The 22,509-nt window shown below is 39.3% G+C and overlaps 1 protein-coding gene across 5 annotated transcripts in view; it reads right to left on the bottom strand.

Annotated features, from left to right (window-relative positions):
- Positions 1-3,808: 3,808 nt before the first annotated feature.
- Positions 3,809-22,509, bottom strand: part of LOC135705690 (lysophosphatidylserine lipase ABHD12) — a 46,598-nt gene continuing 27,897 nt past the window's right edge. For 4 of the 5 annotated variants that reach the window (XM_065227501.1, XM_065227483.1, XM_065227493.1 and 1 more), the window contains 5 exons: positions 13,407-13,525; positions 13,164-13,342; positions 12,280-12,825; positions 12,067-12,228; positions 3,809-4,545 (listed from right to left, as the gene is read on the bottom strand). In XM_065227501.1, coding sequence (XP_065083573.1) covers positions 4,381-4,545; positions 12,067-12,228; positions 12,280-12,825; positions 13,164-13,342; positions 13,407-13,525 — 1,171 coding nt within the window. In that variant the 3' untranslated portion in view covers positions 3,809-4,380. Of the gene's footprint in view, positions 4,546-12,066; positions 12,229-12,279; positions 12,826-13,163; positions 13,343-13,406; positions 13,526-13,624; positions 13,935-22,509 lie in introns of those variants that run through there. The other variant, XM_065227522.1, reaches the window with a different exon arrangement.

The raw sequence follows: 22,509 nt of genomic DNA, 5'->3' as shown, positions 1-22,509 counted from the left end.
CTCAGAATTTTCCTGAAGTTTTCTAATTTTCTCTGAAGTGTTCAGAAAATTTCTGATATTCGCTGATTTTCTCTGAAGTTTGCTGATCTTCTGTAAAGATCTCAGAATTTTCATGAAGTTTGATGATCTTCTCAGATAAATTTTGACGTTTTCTGATCTTCTGTAAATTTCTGAGAATTTTCCTGAAAATTTCTGATCTTCTGTAAAGTTTCCAGAATGTTCATGAAGTTTTATGATCTTCTATAAATTTCTCAGAATTTTCCTGAAGTTTGTTGATATTCTCTGAAGTTCTCAGACAAATTTTGAAGTTTTCTGATCTTCTGAAAAATTCTCAGAATTTTTCTGAAGTTTGCTGATTGTCTCTGAACAGGAATCTTCTCAGGAAGTTCTGAGAAAATTTTCGAAGTTCGCAAATTTTCTCTGAAGTTATCAGAATGTTACTGAAGTTTGCTGATCTCCTCTGACGAACAACTTAAAGACATTTCTTATCCGCCCTGGTGTATTGTAGCTCAAGGTACAGTACTGGCAATAATAACATAATCACCGTGAAACTTGTCAGTATTTGTATCAAAATGACTGAAATATTGGCAACTGGTGAATCAAATATTCAAAGTTTATTGGTTATGCTTTATGCTTCATTGAATTTTATCAAATTGCTTTTAATTGAAGCACAAAGATCCAAGTAGGCTGTATTTTAAGAGAGGAGCGGACTGGCTTGTTTTGAGCCAAACGAACTGTCAAAGCCAGAGCCAATCGAGCAGCGCCTATCTTGATTGCATTGGCAATGTTGCTAGAAATCACCTAGACATAGGTTGCCAAGGCAGTTTGTTTTGAATCCGCTCTCCAAATCTCCATTGTTTTGAATCCGAATCTCCAAACTCATTCAAACAACTACCAACATTTATGGTCAACGGATAACATCAGCAAGATGACGACTTTCGGTTTTCAAAATACCTTCTCAAACACTATAATATGAGTATTTTTGTAACAGAGAAGATGGAACTGTTGACCGCGAAAGGCTCTAAATGCATATTTCCTGCTAAATTCCCATTCTGGACCATTGTGCAATAATACTTCATGCCCAAGGAAGTCGAGAAAATGTCCTGCCCAAGATTTCAATGACCGGACCAGGAATCGAACCCATGCTCCTAACGATAAAGGTCATGATTTCAAATTTCACCCCCGGAAAAGTCACGAACGACCTAAAATGTATTGAAGAGACTATAATAGAAGAAAAGATTCAGCGAAATTATTAAGATAATTCAGAGACTAGGAAAAATTTTCAAGATTTTGAGATGAGAATGTTAGAATGTAAACCTCAAACTCACAGGTTTTTTTTTCCTCTTCAATTTTGTTTTATGGTGATTCAGCTTCAAAAGAAGAGTGTTTTGTGACGAGTAACAAAAACTACAAGCGACAACCCTATGGGGTTGTATGCAATGGTGACGTAGGACTACGTGGTCTTATATAATAAATCTTATTTATTAACTGCAGCAGCAGCTTGTGTTTTGTGTAGGAATAGGAATTTGAGCGGGGTTTTCTCTGTTTATACTCTTTAGTATGACGCGCTTGACATAGATGGCCTACAGCGACTCACGAAGAGCTACTGATTCCGATCAATAGCGGTGCAGCTGCTTCCTCCTTCTATGAATGCCCAAGTGGGCTGCAGCTCTCTGCTATCAGGCAGCCTTTCGTTGTGTACTGGAGAACACCACCACTCACCACGCGGTGATTGAATAAACACCGTTTGGTGAGACCGGATGGAATTCAACTTTGAAATCTGTGTTAGGGAAATCGCTTTTCGCAGGCAATCGGTAATAATTTTAACTATCATAGCAACAGTTGCACATTGGTGTAAATTTCAAAAGTGACATTTTGAAAAATGATAAAGTCTTAAATTTCACAGATGCGTAGAAATATTTCTGATCCATTGGTTATAAAATTATTGAAATTGGCTCAGGGGCAGCTGAGTTATTAACGTTCAAAATCTTTCATGATTTTGTTACATGTTCCATTTTCGGTTTTCACAAAGTGTACCCCCATATAGAAATCACAGACGTAGCCCTACGTCAAAAAATTATGCTGAAGTTTGTTGATTAACTCACTAAAACTGATTTTATACCGCTCAAATGTCATTTGACAAAACAGAAACTCGTGAAATTTTATGTCTTTTTGATATTTTTTTATATATTGCTTAATATGCTCAAAAGCCATGAGCAGGCTCATTTAACTGAAACACTACAAACATTGAGAATCAAAACAAAGTTGCCCCTCTCTATTCCGAACCCTGGCGACGCCCTTGGGTGACAAATATTGAAACTACATTGTTGAACCTTAGAAAATTGATTTTCCAGCGTAGGAAGAAATTTCCAAGATTTCGTTGTCGTTCTCTGAAATTCTCTCGAACAGATTCGTCCCATGAATGCTCTACTAAGGCGCAACGTGCTTGAGTGAGTACGCCAACGAAGGCCCAACAATCGCAAATCTAAACTAATAATCGACTGCCAATCCATAAGGACAGGAGCTCTTATTATCCAATACTGTGTAGGTATTTATAAAAATCAATCCAAAATATCATTCATCCCGTAAAATATACACAAACCATTGCGTAGGTAATCCATGTCCACTCTATAATCGTCTGCTTTTCGGCATCCATTAAATAATAAAATAAGAGTACGATTGTTGAATTTGTTTCCCGATTCTTGCCTTACGCTTCCTGTTGCGACATAGACCTTTATCAACAACAAACATCTTATTCAAATCTCGCCACGTAGGTATTCCAATTCAATCATCTCCACTGCACTACTACTGTCATCAATCACTCAAAATTTACAAAATTCCAATCCGTACATATTACAAATATATATTCAACTTTTATAAAAAGTTTTCACCAGCAACATCAAACTTAGCTCGTAGCATAATCCAAGTGGTGCATTTCGTAATATTTAATAAAACTCTAAATTACACACACACACACATACAAGTCTACGTTACTACAATTAAGACGAACAACAAGAAATCAATTTGTAAAAAAATAATCCATCAAACAAGAACCAGACACGTTGCATTTTCTCTCTCGGAATTTTCCGATTTAAGTTTACACGTACGTAGGTTATGTTTAGAGTGTAAGAATCTCGAAAACAACAACAAACTATACACAAACTCTCAGCAGAGGTATAGGCTTCTTCCGAATGATTGCTAACAAGGTGATAACTCGAACAATGAAAGCTGCTTCCGAGCAAGACAAGAAAAGGCTCTTTTGTAAATAGTGACATATCAGTTTTCTTTTTTCAACATAACATTGATGGTTTCTCTTCCATCGCATTTTGGGAGATTCCCTTAATGCTAATAAACTGTAAGGTGATAAGAAGTTTGGAGCGTAGGATTTCCTTTCTTCTACTCATACAACAAACAACACACAACGGACAAGTAAGAAAAAACAACAACAACAAAATATGGTCTAGTCATTTGAAAGGCGAAGTATATTCGGTCAATTTAAGTAGAAATCAGTTCGTTTTTAACATAAGAAGGGATTATTTCCCCTACGCGATCGACGAAAGTAAGGCGAATTTTTGTTTTTCGTAATGTTTGATAAATTTCAGTATTTTAACGATAATCGAAATCAGAAAAGTTATTAGACTAGTTAAGAATCAATTTGCTGCTGCAGAAATGGTTACATCAAATGATAAGAATAAACGGAAACTGAATGCTTAAGCGGTGCTGTTAAGCGGTTATTGATCCGAACATGTCCCTTATTGTTAACATTGGGAGGGCTGTCATCGAAGAAAAACGCCCCAACGGAGTACTCTAGTAAAATTGTATTTGTTTCTACCCAGAGATGGATATCCTAAAGTGGAAAGTACAGTAATATTGGTACGGATATCATGCAAAAGTCTATCTAAAAAGGTTCATTACTTCTCTAACCTCGATTCACGAGTCTCACAATTTGGTAACGCCCTAATATTCGAGTATCACCAATGCGCATAGCTCGATTGACTGATCTACATTGAATTTAATTCCAGTTTGTCCTACCCTACTAGCCGATAAAATCTATCGAAAAAAAAAAGGATTACATTTACAATTTATAAAATGTCAGCCGTCTAAAATAATCCCCAAGACCCCGCCGCCTTCATCTTCCAAGGGGCAGTGTGTGACCTACCGTTAAACAAGGAAAACATCTGATCCAATCTGCCGCGCAGCGCAGCAGTGCGGACGTCTATTAGTCTCTCAATTAACCTACCCATTATTATTAGTTATATTATTGTAGTTATCATTTCGATAAAAAGAATCACAAGTGTTTTCCTCCCATTTTAGTTTTGCTTTCGCCCCTAGCAGAATTGGTTTGGCACTTACCCTGGCTTATTTTCTTACAAACTGCGCTCAGTACTGCTCGTCGCGATAGGTGCGGAAGAAGCGGACCACAATCTCCGGCAGGTTCGGGGCCCGGCAGATGTACCGGTGGCCGTAGTGGCTCGTTTTCTCGAACCGATGGAACTCGATTGGGCCCCACGATTTGCCGCGGGTGTCCAGGGCGGTGCGGTAGAGCTGCAAGTAGAGAAGGTTGTAAGTGGTTGGTTAGTAATCTTTTCTTCAATTAGAATAGTGGTGGATCGAAGTAGGTCGCGCTGAAAAAGTTACGTGTTTGAATTTTGCTCCCATAGAGAAGATTGGCTACATTTATCGTACGCACACTACGTCACGTATACTAATGTTTTCATCGGGAAAATAAAACTTCATAGCGGAAAATTTTCCCGATGAAAATAAATCACTGACATAATCATACTTTAGCAATCTCTATTAGCGAATTTGTTTTTGATTCAGTTCCAACCTGGATCGGGTATCAAGATTGGGTCTGCTTGTTGCCTTTCAAACGTCAGTGTTAACGTTTGTTTTTGTAACCTGGCTCGGGTTGAGGTTCGCATTGGCAATGAGCTCGGATTCGCACGGGTTGGAACTGGTTCCAACCTGGATAATAAACAAATTCGCTATATGTTTCTGTGATTTAAATTTCCAAATTCAGGACCAACAATTGAAAAGGCCTCAACCCCATTTTGTAAACCAACGTCGTGAACCGAAGTCCGCCAACGCAAACCAACAAAATGAACAGGTAGGGGAAATTCTCCTACACCCGATTGTGTTTTAGGTTTGCGAATGTAGGTTTCGGTTCGCGACAAAATGGCCTTACAAGGTTTGTTTACAAAATGGAGTTGAGGCCTTTTCAATTGTTGGTCTTGAAGGGTGAACTTTCTTGCGAATGTGTTTTTGCGTATTGGAATTTTTGGATCTGAGAGTAGATTAAAAGTGCAATTCATCGGAAACAGTTACAGCTGATCGGAAACGAGGTTCTGACAATGCTGAAATGACGGTGCGTTTTTTTCCGATGCACTTCTTCCCGAGGCCAGGAGAAATTATCAGGATCAAGGAGATGGAGCTTCATTTGGGAGAACAATTCAAGCTGAACATTGCATTAGGTCCTAAGTAACATTGATCGATTCTCTTCGTCGACTTTCTCTTTCGTTAATAACTTGAGCACATAACCGTTAACCCAACTCCGTAGCATCTATAGGGACAATCAGCAGATACATGCTAGTTGCCAGTATGCAATCTACGGATTACTCCGTTAAAAATGCAACGCAACGCAATCTTTTCTTCAATTAGAATAGCTCTGTTGTTTTACACAAGAGTACTGTACTCGTAGCTTGCCATCATTACATATTTTTTTTCATGGAACTCCCGGACATGATGAAGAACAATAATAAGATCACATTCCTACCTTGGAATCGATTCTGGCTGTTCTGGATTATGGTTCCATATGGTCAAATGTATTATCTACAATAAACAATTCAAATGACATATCAAATCACATCTACTCGACGAAATATGTCCAATGGCACTTTTCAATTTGATCTCCAGCTTTGCTCGGGTAGTGCAACTTCCAGCTGGAAAACCCTCTAAAATGAACTCTGGGTAAAATCCAGGACGATATTTAAACGATATTTCCGAGCGTAATCGAATAAAATGTCCGAGAAATCAGAAGAAAATTTGGTTGAATAATTCAAGGATAAAATTTAGCAAATTATAGCAAGAATTTTGAAAAGTCCGAAAACGTTTTGTAAAATGAATACCTAGATTTATTTCGAGAGAATCTTTAGAGTGTTCTGCTGACGAATCCTACACGCAAACCAAAAATCTATTACAATAAATGTTAGTTCCGTTTCCTATCATCCTCTGTTCATGAATATCACAACGAATGTTAGGAATTGACCATGCAAGCGATGTAATGGTTTTTTGTCTTTTTTATTTCGTGTTAGCGTGGATATTTCGACTATACCAGTAAGATTGTAGAACGACGCACGTTGTAGAACATTGTAGAACGACGCACACACTTGCCTCAAATGCCTCTAAGGGGCTGTCCATAAACTACGTAGTCAGTTTAGGGGGGGGGGGGGTTGACAATTATCCACGGCCCATACAAATTTTAAATTTTTTGCATGGACAATTGTCTACGCAGGGGGAGGGGGGGTCAAGAATCCCAAAAAACTGGCTACGTAGTTTGTGAACAGGCCCCATTACAATGAATGTTAGTTCCGTAATGGTTTTTGTCTTTTTCATTTCGTGTTCTATCTACGCTTTCGACTATACCAGTAAGCTTGTAGAACGACGCACATTGTAGAACCACAAACGAAGTGACAGACGGAGCGGCTCGAAAACTTTGGTGACTAACCTGCTATTGCAATTTTTCAGTGTACCACATGGCAACACCACTACTACTGGATTGTACCACATGGCAACACTACTACTAGATTGAACTAGCATTTTCACCAAATGTACTAGAATGTTTTGGTTCTATCTCTTTCACTCTACTCAAAACTGAAATGCATAAAAAAATGACAAAATGATACGCACTGTTTGCACACTGTCAAAGAATCATTGTACACAAAATCAACTTTGTTCAAATCAAAACAAAAAACTAACCCATCTGGTGGATGATGGCACAAGCTTCCAAGAAAATTCTATTACACCTGACAAGAGCAAAATGTTCTATGTAACATTTTTCACGTTTTCATAGAAAAAAATGTATGAAACGGGTAGATTATAATTTCAATTTCAATTTTACTATCGCATTTTACTATTAAAGGTCTTAAAAATGTCAAAAGTTGATTTGGTTTAAAATAGTATCAAAAAAGATTTTGTCAATCTTCAACCTCGTTTTTCTCGAAAAGAGTGAAATGTTAGATAGGACCTTTTGAAAAGTTAGGCGAGAATTCATCTAGAAAATTTTGAAATTCTTGAAAACAAAAGTCCATCATCATTCAAGACATCATCTAAAGAATGATGCCACAAAAAATTGCCTGTAGTTCAATTTTTAACCATATTTCGTGAAATTTCTCGTTCAGGTATACAGTTTACGGGAAAATACAGTCTATGAAAAAGCATGAAATAGTTGAACTAAATAGAAAATGCTGATGATGGTACAGCACGCAACAACTACCCTACTGCTTTCTCTCTGAGATGACCACGTTGGTCATGACGAGAGGAGCAACACAGTACTCGATGAACAATTCAAAAAGTCTTATCTGCTTTGATCGGTTCTCTTCATCGACTTTCTCTTTTGATAACCACTGCTATGCAAACAGGTTTTGCGCTCTTTTTACCACATGGTTTGATAAAGGATGATCTTATCTTGCCTCCAATAAGTCAAATACAACAGGAAAAGGTTTTACAGCTGAGTCATTAACGAAAGAGAAAGTCGATGAAGAGAATCGATAAATGCAGATAGGACATTTTGAAATGTTTATCTAATGGTTTGGTAAAGAAGAATTCTCGATGAACATTTCAAATGGTCCTATCTGCTTTGATCGATTCTCTTCATCGACTTTCTCTGTTCATAACCAGTGCTATGCAAACAAATTTCGCGCTAATTCTATCACATAGTTTGATAAAGGAGGTTCTTATCTAGCGTCCAAAACGTCAAATACAACAGGGAAAGGTTTAGCAGCTGAGTTATTGACGAAAGAGAAAGTCGATGAAGAGAATCGATCAATGCAGATAGGACCTTTTGAAATGTTTATCTAGAATTGCATTATAACAAACCATCGACTGGAAAATGCTCTCGCAACGTGGGGCTTTAGGTAGTGATGAAACGTCGCTAGAACTATTCCACAGCCGCAGTCAGTAATGAGCAAGGGCGGACGCACATCTTTTTGCCTGTAGATTTGAAGACATACCTCAAATCTCCGCGTACATCGTACGCGTTAGGTAAAAAGGTGTGCGTTTGACTTTGTACTGTCGCATTAATCGCTCATTTTCAACTTCTATTCAATTTTCATACTGCCGTACTCTAACGTAACTATCCACCTACACTCTTCTAAAGATCATTCTCTAGCTAATAAATTATCACACTAAAGCTTCATGTTAGCATTTCCAACCAACTCAGAAAATATACGTTTGAAAATTATGAACGGCAATCAAAATCCGATTAGTATGGTAAATAGTGTAGGAATACGAAAAAGATCAGTCTAAACTTATAAAATACTGTTTAATAATTTAAATACCTATAAATCATTATATAGATTATGATCGCTTGGATCAAACGTGTTACAATTTTTAATAAATTGTAATACTCCTGGGCTTCTCCTTACAATCCAATAAAAAAAAATCTCTCCTCCGATTCACTAAGTTCTTTTGATCATTATACCCTTGGAATATATTCCAACGAATTCAACTGAAGTTCTCCTCGTACAACCTATTGAATTCTCTCCATAATCACCTTGAAATTCTCCAATGGAATTAAAAAAAAAATACTCTCCAGAATTCCCGTAACCTATAGCTCATACCGTAGTAGGCTGTGTATAAAAGAAAATGATTTACTTAGTTTGACAGTTACACCATGACGGTGTGGCAGCGTATTCGTGATTTGTTCCAAGCGCAAATGTCGCAAAAAGACATTTCAACCGCCGTGGGAGAAAGGACAACTATCAGCGAACGTGGCCACAGGTCGTCCTAGGTCAGCTCAGGTTCCGAGGGTTATCGTTGCTATCAAAAGGAAGATTCCGGTGAATCCAGTGCGTTCATAAAGAAAATGGCAAAGGAACACGGGATCAGTGACTTTACGGAACTTCTTGGGGCTCCGAGCCACACCTCGAACCGCACTCAGAAGTGGTTGCAGGAACATCTTCTGTTCTGGGCGAAGGATATGTGGCCGCCATCCAGCCCCGATCTTAATCCGCTGGATTACTCAATATGGCGCGTCATGAAGGCCAAGGCCTGTTCTAAACGCCACCCGAGTACAGCAAGCCTCATTATTAGAACCTGCCGTGCATTCCGGAAGCGTGTGAAGGTCGTAATTGCAGCAAGTGGAAACTCGATCGATGATTAACATAGTTTAAGAATCTGAGAAACATCCCCCGTTTGAATAAATAAAAAAAAACTCGAAAAGAAATTTTTGAGATTTTTTTTTAAATTTTGACATTGCTCAATGGTGCAAACATTATCACGCATAGGGTACAGTGTATCTCAAAATTGAGCGTACAGAGGTCCTTAAATTAAAGAAAAACTGCTTTAAAAGCATAATCTAAAGAGATACGTTTCTGAATTTCTGGCTGCTGAATCATCATAAATTTATCAACACAGTGTTGGGCTTATCTGGTTGCGTTGATCAAAAGTAAGAGCTTATTGAGAAAAACGCCTTTTCCTTGAAAAATCATAATATCTTGAAATGTAATGAACTAAACTTTTTTTTTGAAATTTTGACCATTTTTAGTCATAATAAAGATCATTTATATCCCACTGATTTTACTAAAATTCGTCCACTAAATAAAAAGTTGAAAATTGAGCGTTTTACTAAAATAAATCTAACTTAATACAGGTTCTTCCAATAAAGTCCAAAACTAAAGCGATAAATCAATAAACACCTGCCTAACCACCAGCCAAGATTTAAAAATATATATTTATTCACAATGTTTCACTAGGGTGTATTCAAAATGTTCCACTAGGGTGTACGCTCAGTTTTGCGATACACTGTATATACAGACCATGCAAATATTGGATGTAAGATCTTTCAAAGGGGGGGTTGTTGAAAAGCCCAAAACATGCTTACATAGTTGACTCCAATGAATTTGGAATTACACCAAATTATGTAGTTAATGTCGTAGAGCAGTCCCGTAGCCTTGTCGTCTTTGTCGGATACCGTTTTCGCCACCCCCTCACTACGTTCCTGCGTACAGGAACTTACGTGGTCACACGCTTCATTAATGATGTATAAAATTGAAATAAGAATAATCGTAAGGAAAGATTGTGAAAATTTTTCCGATTCCTAACCTATACTGCCTATAATCGCATATCAGTCCCATATGGATTTACGTTAACAACGTTTTCCACTGTCAATTGGCATCTACTTTCATATTACGTGATAAAACTACGGACTTTGATCATGAAAAATGTGAAAACAACATCAAGTCAGTTTGTCCCATCAAGCAAAGTAATCGCATATCAGTCCCATCCTGAAATTCAATCGTCCAGTTACAGTTCTGCTTTTTGTGTTGCCATATTTTTCGCTGGTAGGTATAACAAACCATGGTAGGGGAAATGTTGGCTTCGGCAATACCTTAACCTATTATCGTCAGGGGGTAAACAACGTCCTTGAGAGCTCAATTTGGGTCATGTTGATACATTGTGTTTCAGAGCATCTATTGGCCAAATGTGAGTGCTCTAGGACTTTGTTTGCCCCCATGACGATAATAGGTTAAGGTATAGCCGAGGTCAACATTTCCCCTAACTGATTTTATCTTGAAAAAAAATATGAATAAATTTACTATGATTTTTCATATATTTACATGGGAATTGCACTTCGTTACTTCAACTGTCAATTTCTCAATGCCTACTTATTCCATATGGGATTGATATGGGATTATAGGCAGTTGACCACTTTGTCAAGCAGTTTTGGCGTGATTTTCCACCAGCGATTTCACAAAACTGGACCAACTAATTTCTATTTTTTTTTTATGAAACGTATAAATGACTTTTCGCGTGAAGAAAAAAATCTCAAAATTATGTTTTATTTCAGTGGTAGTGGTAGTAAACGTCATTTTTTAACTGCTCGAATGAAGTGGTTAGTTGTGGCATCTGCGTAACAGACGCCATCGAATTCTGTTCATTTCCAGCAGATCGCATTTGCTGCGCCACTGCTGAGTCAAGATTCCCTAACTGTCGTCAGTCATCGACCACCCTACAATACGTGTCGAGGTACATACTGCATAATCAATTTCCGAGGAAAGGATCTAATTACTAATGCCAATGCACTACGCCTGTTTCCAAGCGGCGTTATCACCATGCGACATGTAACGTGGGAAAGCCGCAGCGTGGTTTCTCTCTTGATCATATCTGTCCCTCTCTTGCTCGATCTATGTATCGATCGCTGATTGACTAGCAAATACATAATGACTTCAAATACCTCCAGTTTAGGCTAAGTTAAATTTGAATAATAAAATCAATCTTGTATGAACCATCAACAAGTGAAGTTGAGTCTTTCAATGAGAAACACAAGTGACTACTTCGCACAGTATACTACCTATAATCCCATATCAGTCACGTATGGAAAAAGGAGGCATAGAACAACTAACAGTTGAAGTTAAGAAGTTCGATTTCCATATAAATATTTAAAAATCAGTTACCATGAGGCTTGCATGTTTTGGTCTATCAGCGAAAAATATGGCGATTCAAAGAGTAGCACTGTAACTTGACTTCTGGACGATTGAATTTCAGGATGGGATTACTTTGCTTGATGGGACTCACTGACTTGATGTTGTTTTCATATTGTTCATGATCAACGTCTGTAGTTTTGTCACGTAATATGAAAGTAAATGTCAATTGATTGTGGATAGCGTTATTATCTTAACATTGACGAAAATCCATATGGGACTGATATGCGATTAAAGGGAGTCTATTTTCCTGATGATTTATAACGATTGTTGATTCCAAACGTAAAAAAATGTATGCAAGTTAGGTGACAGTCGCATCCCCTCCTTTGATTCACATCGAGTTCTCATTCATAGTGATATGACTTACCTTATAACCTAAGCTGAACGGAACCACATGATCATCCTCGGCGTGTAACATCAGCACCGGTTGTCTGAATTCAGCAATGTGTTGATCTGACTCGAATCGCAGTTCGTTGGCGTACATGGGACGGGAAATTGTGTAGTCGAACCACGGGAGGTGCCGATATAACTAAAATGATTCAGTGTTATTAACGTTTGTGATCTCGCACAGACATCATACCTTAGAAAATGGATGCGCGCAAATCTCCTCCCGAATATTGTTGAACGGACTCTCCAGCACGACAGCCCTCGGTCCGGGCAAGCTCATATCGGTCAGTAGCGACAGCAAATGCGTGGCCACTCCGGTCCCCAGCGAGTGGCCCCACAGGTAGACCGGGTTCTTACTAATACTAGTGATATACTGATAAACGGCCAGCGCATCGTACACGACTCCCCGCTCCGTGGGTGAAATGTCGGCCGAATCGCCGTAGCCCCGGTAGTCCAATGCCACCACGTGGTAGTTGAGACTGCGGAGCAGTTTGTACAATTCCACTCGATGGGAAGCACCCCGCGATGCGGTGTTCCCGTGCAGGTACAGCACAATGTCATTGGTGGTGGCCCGGAGGGTCTCTTCGAACAGTTCCTTCTGGGTGGCTTCATCCGCCAGGTTCAGGTTCGAGCGGTGAAGAATTCGCTCCAAATTACCATACTTGGATGAGTCATTTTCGGCAAGCTTGTCCACTTTGTCGCGCACGTCCTCCGGGGCCGTCATGTTGGATAGAGTGGCCTGCAAACCGGAGGAAAGAGATGAATGATCGTTAACACGATTTACAAGCAAAATGCGAGATGAAGCATGAATCCTATTTATAGCGCACGCGACTCGTTTTGCCCTAATTTTCTTATGAAGAATTTCGCTTTCGAACAAGATTTGCGTTGTTTTGTGCATATGTTGCTCTATTTACGCTCTGCCTTTTCGCAACCGACGACGCACATGCTCTTTGGTATGTACATATAGGAAAATGTGCTAAGTACACTTGAACTGACATTTGCTTTTACAATGTAATCAAGTTCAATTGACTCAATTAGCTTCGAGAGGAGTAATTCCTTCTTATCAGCTCAAGTTACCTCATCAATTTGCAGTTCCTTCCCGAACCGTCGGACGAGATCATTAGGAAGCACGTGCCACACCGCGACGTCGACATCGATATCCTCCTCCTGGTCCCGATAGGTGACGTAGAGATTCCGCGTAGCACACAGCCCACTCTTCTCCGGTTTCTTGAGATCTAGGTTTGGTGGGTAGGTTACTGAAAAAAAAGAAACCGACTAAATTTTAGTTCTATTCAAACTCACCCAAATACCCACACTTACTGAACGTGAGAAACAGAATGCTTTTCTGCAGGGCAAAGGAAAACTTGAATATCAACGGCAGCACGATGAAGATAATCACAAACACCAGGATGCTGATTTTGCACGTCGTCAAACAGATTCTGCAACGAGAAAGAAAAACACACCTCACTGATTACATAAGTTCACACGCAGCGGAATAATTGCTCGAGATTGGGAAGATTTCTAGAGGAGAAACGGACTTTTTTCGCATCGCAAAATAGGGCATCCTGACTGGCTGGTCCAAACCAGTTCGTAAGCGCTATAAGTCACCGCCGTCGTTCGAAAGATATCGGTGCCTCTCAGTTGATGCAGCGTGCTTGAACTTGACCTTGAATACCTCAGACGGTGGTTGGTGGACGTTAAGTAAGTAAGTTATGATAGTATGGTGTTCAATAGTTGATGGGCCACAGTTAAGCTCGGTGTAAATCGGGATTACAGCGCACTTGCAGATTGCCGTTGGCAGTAAACTCTTTCGCGCGGACGACTTAGCCGGTCTGAGAGTCGATCGGTTCTCAGTCTCAGTCGTAGCGGCGGTCTACACCGTCTGTCCATCGCTGTTGCAGCAAAGTGCAAATATAGATTAGTTTATTTTCATTTCACGACTAGACTGGGCGTGTAGCGGCGGGCAGACGGGGCGGATGAGCCGCCGTCTTCATAAAACCTTGCACTTGAGAAACGTTGCCGAGCGGTTTATGGGAAAATATTTTTGCAAACATTTCGCTTCTCTGGGGGAAGCTACTGTAAACAAACGGTAGAATGCGTGGTGTGTTTAAATTATGTGTCACTGGAAATGAGCTGCCAGAAATGTAAAGGAATGAGAATTGCACAAGCTGCAGAAACATTGGAAGGCATAAATTATCCTATGAGAAGTTAAATGAAAATTTGCGTTGAATTTGTATGGACTCTCGGTTGACACGGTTGAATTTGTATGGACTCTCTTAAAAAATATAAAATTCCGAAGGGGCAAAACAAATTCGGCCATATTTAAAATTATTATTCATTCTGCGCTTTTTTCCTAAAACTATTTTTTTTATATTAATTTATTACGTATTAATTCATAACCTAAAAAATCAATTTCCCTTGTTATTTATATTTTTGCCACCATACCCCGACCCTCCACTCGACCTATTCAAGAACGATTCATGGAACTATGTGGAGCAGGTTTGGACAGCCATCAATCTGGGTGATCGCACACTATTTCTATTCGCTCTGATCGAGTCCGGGACAATGAACTCATCGATACTCACTGTCAGGCGTTTCGTGGAGTCCATCTCATAGCGGATTCATGTATCCAGATCCTGATAGTTCTACATTTCCCGCAGGAGCTATTAGCCTTCTCGACAACTACAGTGCAACAACGCTCACAGGACAGGGCTCCATCAATTTCCTCGGCTCCTTGTGCACTAGCTAAGCTAGTTCCACATCACCCTCCTCTAATTGTCACTGTTGAGGACAAACTCGTGAATGATTTCGAAGAGCGTCATAGATGGCATGAGAACATCCTTGATCCAGATAACGTTGAAGCAGCAGCGCAAACCTTTTCACATGTCTTGGCATATGCCATTGACAGACACGTCCCGAAAAGAACTCACCAAAAAGTGTCTCACCCTCCCTGGCAGGCGAGAGAGCTAGCTAGGTTGAAGTCAATCAAGAGAGCAGCATTGAGAAGATTTCCGAAGTATCTAACGCTTCCTCTGAAATTACATTATGTGAATCTGAATCACATGTACTAGCGAGTCAGTCGTGAATGCTTTTCAAGTTTCCAACGAGGCATCCAGCGCAAACTTAAGCTAAACCCGAAATCCGTTTTGGAACTACGTGAACCAGCAACGCAGGGAATCTGGCCTCCCATCGTCTATGGAATTCAACGGAGAAGTTGCTGCCACCGTTCAGGATATATGCCGCCTTTTTTCCAACAGGTTTGCACTAATGAGATACTAACTGACGACCATATTAACCTGGCTGCCAGGAACGTTCCAGTAAATGATCAAACACTGGGTGCAATTGATGTTAATACTGAGATGATTTCCAAGGTCGCGACTCTGCTCAAGTCATCCTTAAATCCTGTGGACCTGATGAAGTTCCATCCAAGGGGCAAGACAGCTGTACTCAGAATAAATATATTTGCTGCGAGTAGGTTTGAGTTGCTCATATTTACTCAAAAATGAACAAAGTAGTCTCGTATTTTTCATCATAAGAAGTTCTGGAAACAACCACCGTATGACAGAATGTTTTGTTTAAATATTTTCAATTAAGAGAAAATTTAGCATTTGGCGTTACATTATCAACTTTAATATAGCATGATGTTCATGAAACGGCAATATTAAGTTTTCATTTTTAAAAGATCCAAGGTAAATTGATTTTGTCCAGGCCTCTTTTGCTTTCTAGGGATTGATGATCTTCGAAGATTTTCGTAATGTGGTGGTGTGATTTCAAGTCCAAATAAGTTGGGATTTGACTAGAAATACTCATAGGGAGAGATGGGCGGAGAAAACAAAATACAATTCGGCAGCAGTGATTTGTACCTAAATTATCTTACACCCCTTGTTAGAAGCTAGCATTTCAAATGACTTTCACTTTCGATTCGATTGACGTGCAAAATAATAATTGAGTGCATCTTGAGTGCATCGCAATATATTGCACATTTCTTGGTGCCATTAATTAACCAACTAAGATCAATTAATCAATAGAGTTAGAATATTGTTTTTGATCCCAAAAACTAGTTGAATTTGAGAAGCACACGAAACATAAAAGTGATTGAATTTCTGTTCGATTGCAATACTCTCAAATTTAATGTAGTAAGAATAAGATATGTTCGGAAAAATTCTAATGGGAATGTTCGTTTGGTTCAGATTTTGACAGTTCATTTGGCTCAAAATATTCTCTCCGCCCATCTCTCCCTCTGAGTATTTCTAGATTTAACCTAATATTATTTAAGCTCATGAAAATTAATACTAAACCTCTCAAAATCGATTTAAGAGGCTTCTTGTTCTGTGGAATTAGTTTCTGGCATAAGGAAACTCAACATTACTTATTATCTATAATTGAGGTGTACAGTGATCAGCAAAATTAAATTTACAAGCTTCCATAATGGAAGATCGATATAAATCTCCGGAAAAAAATTCTATAGAAAAAGTCAGACTAGTGGTAAACTGTCACTATAAACTTCCGTTGTTTTCCCTGATACTCTTAGAAAAAGACATCCACATTTAGCACAAATGGAACATTGATGAATGCGGTTTTTATGTAGCTGTTCATCCTAAGTCACAATAGGTTAGTTTTGGCTAACTTCATAGTTGATTCCATTCCGACACTTATAGCGAAACCGAACTTTTTGTCAGTGTGAACCTCAACCTGAGCTGGGTTTTGAAAACAAACGATCAAACTGACGTTTGTCAGAAAACAAGCAGACCCAATCTTGACACCCGATCCAGGTTGGAACTGAATAATAAACGAATTCGCTATTACATGAGTGATCGTCGAAGGAATTGGAGGAATTCCATCATCTCTTTTTTGTCATGCTACTTAGAATTGTTCAGAATCTTCCATTTGGGATGACTGTAGTCCCCCCTGAGATTTTCTGGAATCTCCCTGGAATTGTAGGGATTCCTTTCTGGGATTATTTGGAATCCTCTCTGGACTGTCATTAATGCCCCTCAAATTAACTGAAATCGTCCTTTTGACTGTCCATAATCCCTGTTGGGTTTGCCCGAAGTCCCCTCTGATGTTGTCCGGAAGCCATACTGAGAGTGTATGAAATCTTTTCTGATAATTGTCTGGAATCACCCCTAAGCTAGTTCAGAGTCCCTCCGTCATAAATTCCCTTTTCGATTGACTGGAATCCTTCCAGAGATTGTCCGAAGTCTTCTAGGGATTGTCCAGAATCCCTTTAGGAGTGTCCTGAATCCTTCTTGTGATTGTCCATCAGAATCCGTATTATGTGGTTGCTAATGTTTCGCAGCGTGCTATATGAAAGTGCAGTTGCCGTATTACAAATTTACAAATGCAATTACCCCCCTTTGAAATGTTGTCACTGAATTATCTTTGCTTGACAGCATCGGTTTCAACCAAACAATCAGGTTGCTATGTGTAAGAGCAACCGTAACGGTCGTTGTCATTTTAGTCACTCTTCTCCACACCGGTCGCTGCTATCGCGGTTATCAATTTTTTTTTCCTCTGGTTTGTTTTCCGTCGATCTTGTTTTCCGTGCTGAGCACCAATGCTACCGACGCCAGGAAGGCAGCTCCCACACCTGGACCCTACCTATCGACCCATCAACTCATGAACCGGGGACCAACGGCTTTACTTCCCTTCCGAAGGAAGGCGTGATCAGAGATGTTATGCCTCAGAACATCCCGGCGGCACCGCTCGGTTATCAATTTACTTACCGTAGTCCATACCGGTAGTGAGCATTTTGACATTTCTACGAATAGCAACCTTTCTCCCGCGCTGCTATCGGGCTGCTAAATTTGGTAACGCGCTTCTCACCGAGAAGCCGACTGCTATTTTAGTTACTCGTATGGCTGCGCTATGATGAGGGCTGCTAAAATGAGTTTAGCAGCGTACCGTTACGGTTGCTATAAATGTTGTTGAACAATGCAAGTTACTCACAGTTACTCAAAATTAACTCCGATTGTACTCATGATCGAAAGCTGTCTTGCCCCAAGGTTCCATCTGTATTTTCGAAGAGGCATATTGCTAGCTTGTTAATTCCGTTTCAAGGAAACGAGCTGTGGATAACTATCGAGGAATTACATCGTTAAGTGGTGCCGTTTCGAAGCTATTCGAGCTAGTGATTATGGATCCGTTGCTGTCCCATTGCAAGCAGTATTTGAGTGCTGATCAACATGGGTTTACTGTCGGCCGCTCTACAACCACTAATCTGCTGTGTCTCACATCGTATATAACCGAAGGCATGTCGGATCGGATCAAACGGACGTTATTTATTCAGATTTATCCGTAGCATTCGACAAGTTGAACCATGCTATTGCGATTGCTAAACCCGGCAGGCTCGGTGTATGCGGTAATCTTCTGAGTTGGGTTCGGTCATATCTTACCGGTTGCCAATTAACAATTGCCACAGGAGATTGCAGATCAGCTAGCTTCTTCGCCACATCAGGTATACCTCAGAGAAGCCACATGGGACCGTTGATTTTTATACTGTACTTCAACGACGTGCATCTGGTCATCCAAGCTCCTCGGTTATCATATGCAGATGACCTTAAAATCTTCTTACGAATCCGCTCCATTGCTGACTGTCACTTTTTTCAACGTCAGCTGAATGTATTCGCTAGTTGGGGCAGTTTAACCATAGAGGTAACTCCCGAAGAAAATCATTATTATTTTTGGCTCACTCAGTACCAGAACAACGGTCCCAAGCAGTCCCAAGCTATTTCACTCACCCCTGCATGTTCTGCATGAATCCACACACCCCTGATGTTATCTGTCAAACTTTCATAGCGAATCAAAACAAACATAGTGTACAAACGATTTTAAATTGACTCACTACTTGACTAGCCTAGTGGTCCCAAGCAAACGATTAACGTACCCCATTCTAGTCGAAATTCTAGTATTACACAATATTTGTTTTGATTCGCTATGAAAATTTGACAGATAAATTGAGGGGTTCGTGGATGTTTCGAGGGGTGCATCGATTAGCTTGGGACCGAAGATAGTACCAGAGCTGAGCCAAAAAGTTAAGCACGTTTCTTCGGGACCTTCTAGTCTTAGAGTTATCTCTATGGTACTACCATAGAGGTAACTCTAAGACCAGAAGGTCCCAAAGAAACGAGCTCAACTTTTTGGCTCAGCTCTGGTACTATCTTCGGTCCCAACCCTAATAAAAAAACACCATACCCGAACCATAACCCAAATTATTGAACTATTCCACAAATGGTTGGGATGATACCCTAAACACGTCGTTAAGCAAAATAACCATACAAATTTTATTAGGGAAGCTAGTCGATGAACCCCTCGAAGCATAGGAAAATCCACGAACCCCTCATTTTATCTGTCAAACTTTCATAGCGAATCAAAAGAAACATAGTGTAGTACTAGAATTTCGACTATAATGGGGTACGTTAATCGATTTGCTTGGGACCAATAGGCTAGTCAAGTAGTGAGCCAATTTAAAATCATTAGTTTCGTATTGATTGATACCAACTAAGTAACATTTAAATTGATCGTTAAATGCGTATTCGATTAACAACTTGCGAGTGATATGTCTGTTTGTCTGGTATGGTATTCGTTTCAGTGTAGAATGAAAAAAAAAGAGATGAACGCCGAATTCGGTAAACAGAAATACCGAACACACACAGTTAATTAAAAATCAGTTTACCGAACTTCTGATACTTTCAGACAGTCAAACCGTGAGACTCGTTTGTTTACAATAAAAATGCTAAATCCAGAAAGAGGCGACACTTGGGAAAAGTTATTCCCATCAAGCACACAACCTGTCAAATGGTCTAATGACCCAATTCAGCCTCTGTAATTTACAACTGAAAGGTTAGGGCCTCCCTTAGCTCAGTCGGTAAAGGCACAGCTACAAAGCAAGACCATGCTGGAGGTGGCTGGGTTCCCTGGCTGGATGCCCGGTCCGGTCAAGGCATTTTTCTGGTTGGAAAATTTCTTGACTTCCCTGGGCTTGTTTTTGACTACCCTTACTTGCCACACAATTATACTAATGCAGAAATGGTACTGGCATCGAAAGCTCTCAATCATTAAACTGTGGAAGTGCATCTAGAATACTAATAGCGAATTCGTTTATTATTCAGTTCCAACCTGGATCGGGTATCAAGATTGGGTCTGCTTGTTTGCTGACAAACGTCAGTTTGATCGTTTGTTTTTAAAACCCAGCTCAGGTTGAGGTTCGCACTGACAAAAAGTTCGGTTTCACTCTGGGTTGGAACTGGTTCCAACCCCGATAATAAACGAATTCGCTATAAGATGAGAGCACGCACGGAGATGAAAAACTAACCAAAATTAAGTACTTTTCCCTCAATTCCGGGGTTTAGCCCAATAACCCAATTATGAGTAAATCGCATATAGTAGTTTCCATTTAACACCAGCAAAATAAATGACTTACTCTTAAGTATATTCTACCCAAAATTAAGTTTAGTTCACGTAAATTTGAGAATATGCAATTTACTCAAAAGTAACTTATTGGGCTGAACTATATCGTTGGGTCGAATCTCTCGTACCTTTTTTGACAACAGTAAAAAGTGCAAGTGAGAGGCTCTCAACTCAATATTGAGTAAAAAGAACTTAAATTTTTTTTCCGTGCGCAATAATCTAATATCAAGAGCAAATTTTCATTACGTCGAATGTAACAAAGGTAAACAAAGTCGAGCTATCAGTGTCAATCGATGCTCCTGCTATTACACTATATACTGTACGAATATAGGATCACATCCCATTTTTAAATTTATTTACCAGTCGAATTGCTTTTTGACGTAATCACCTACCGATCAAAATAGTTTTCGATGTTACTTAAGTCACCCGATTTCTATGGAGATGCCGTTTGCCTTAAGTAACAGCACTGAGAAACCCGTGAAAAGTGTACTTTCGTCGTTTCGCTTTCTCATTATTAAAGTGAATAAATAGAACTGTTTGTTGCTAAGATGATTTCGGTGGACCTAAAATGATGAATGGGCTGCACGTAAGGAGACGTAATTGATAATTCTCCCGAATATCCTGGTAAATACACTTTGACTTAAGTAACAATAGGGGCCACCAAACGACGTATAATAACTTTTGACTCAAAAACCAGTATTTCTTAGCATGAAAGCTAGCGATTTGCCTTTGTATGATCAAAACCCGACTAAATATGTTAAACATTGCTATCACTATGAGATTATATGTGTTTAATTGGAAATAGGAATAACTTTTCGGTCATCAAAGCAAAACTTTATTTTTCTCGGATCGGTGCGAATGTTACTTACGACATAATGAAAATTTGCTCTTGATATGCGCTAAGCAATAAGCTTAAAATGCGAAGAAGAAGCTGTAAAGTGCGACCGTGACCAGGTATAAAAACACATGTTAGACCGAGGGGGACAACTCTATCTACGTTGCAGAAAAGATTGTGTTTTGCTGTGGCAAGCTGCGTGCACGCTGAAAGCAGATTAATGAAGATTCTGAAGATTTCCTGTAAAAAGATGCAAGTAGATGCGAGAACTGAAAGAAGAGTTTTCAAAGATTGATTCGCTAGTGTGAAATTTTTTGAGCATCTAGTATTGAGATTTAGATGTGTAGTCCCCTCGTGTTAGACTATAGTGAACGCATCACCACTGAAATGTACCGTGAGTAAATGTGTATTTAATTAGCTCAATTATTTTCCAGGCATTACCAGCGCTGGCGTGTTTTTTTGTGCCGCGAACATATTTTTAGTTATCCATCTGAATCGAGATCTGAACTGCATCACCACATAAAAAGACACCTGCAGTAATTGACGGCGAATACATTTTCGATTGTTACGTTCGATATGCTAATTTATTGATTTTTACCCGGGCAGGGTCTGCGGATATCGAAATATTATCAAAATTATATTAAATTTTGTATACCTTTTACGCTGTTTTCCTTTTAATTCTTTTACTATTGTATAACTTTCACTTTCACTAATTCACTTCCACTATCACTTTAAACTATAACAGATACGTATTTAGTTTACTACTTGCAAACTTCTTCAGTGTCTAGTCATAGACTTGACTAGACACTGCAGAAGTTTGTAAGTAGTAAACAAAATACGTATCTGTTATACCTAGTTTAAAGTGATAGTGAAAGCACGTAAAAGTGAATTAGTGAAAGTGAAAGAGTGAGAGTAAAAGGTATACAATTATTCTACTAAAACGCTCATCAACCAATTTAGATTAAATTTTGTTTTTAAAAGCATATTGACAACAAATTTTGAAAAAAGTTTTCCCAAAACAAAAGTTGAGTTCATCGTGGACATGTAAAGGGTGTTACTATGAAAGTTTGGTCGTCTTAAACTTAATGAATTTCTTTTAATCGAGCATTTAACAAACCTGAACAGTCTTCATTTTTGTAGGTGTGTGCGTGCAGAATGATGCCGTTATTTTGATTTTGA

This window comes from Ochlerotatus camptorhynchus, unplaced genomic scaffold (genome assembly GCF_037179485.1).
Source record: "Ochlerotatus camptorhynchus isolate MF236.1 unplaced genomic scaffold, CSIRO-AGI_Acam_v1.1 ptg000022l, whole genome shotgun sequence".
NCBI classification, from domain to species: domain Eukaryota; kingdom Metazoa; phylum Arthropoda; class Insecta; order Diptera; family Culicidae; genus Ochlerotatus; species Ochlerotatus camptorhynchus.
The sequence above is the reverse complement of the archived record's forward strand: the minus strand, read 5'-3'. Positions and strand labels throughout refer to the sequence as shown.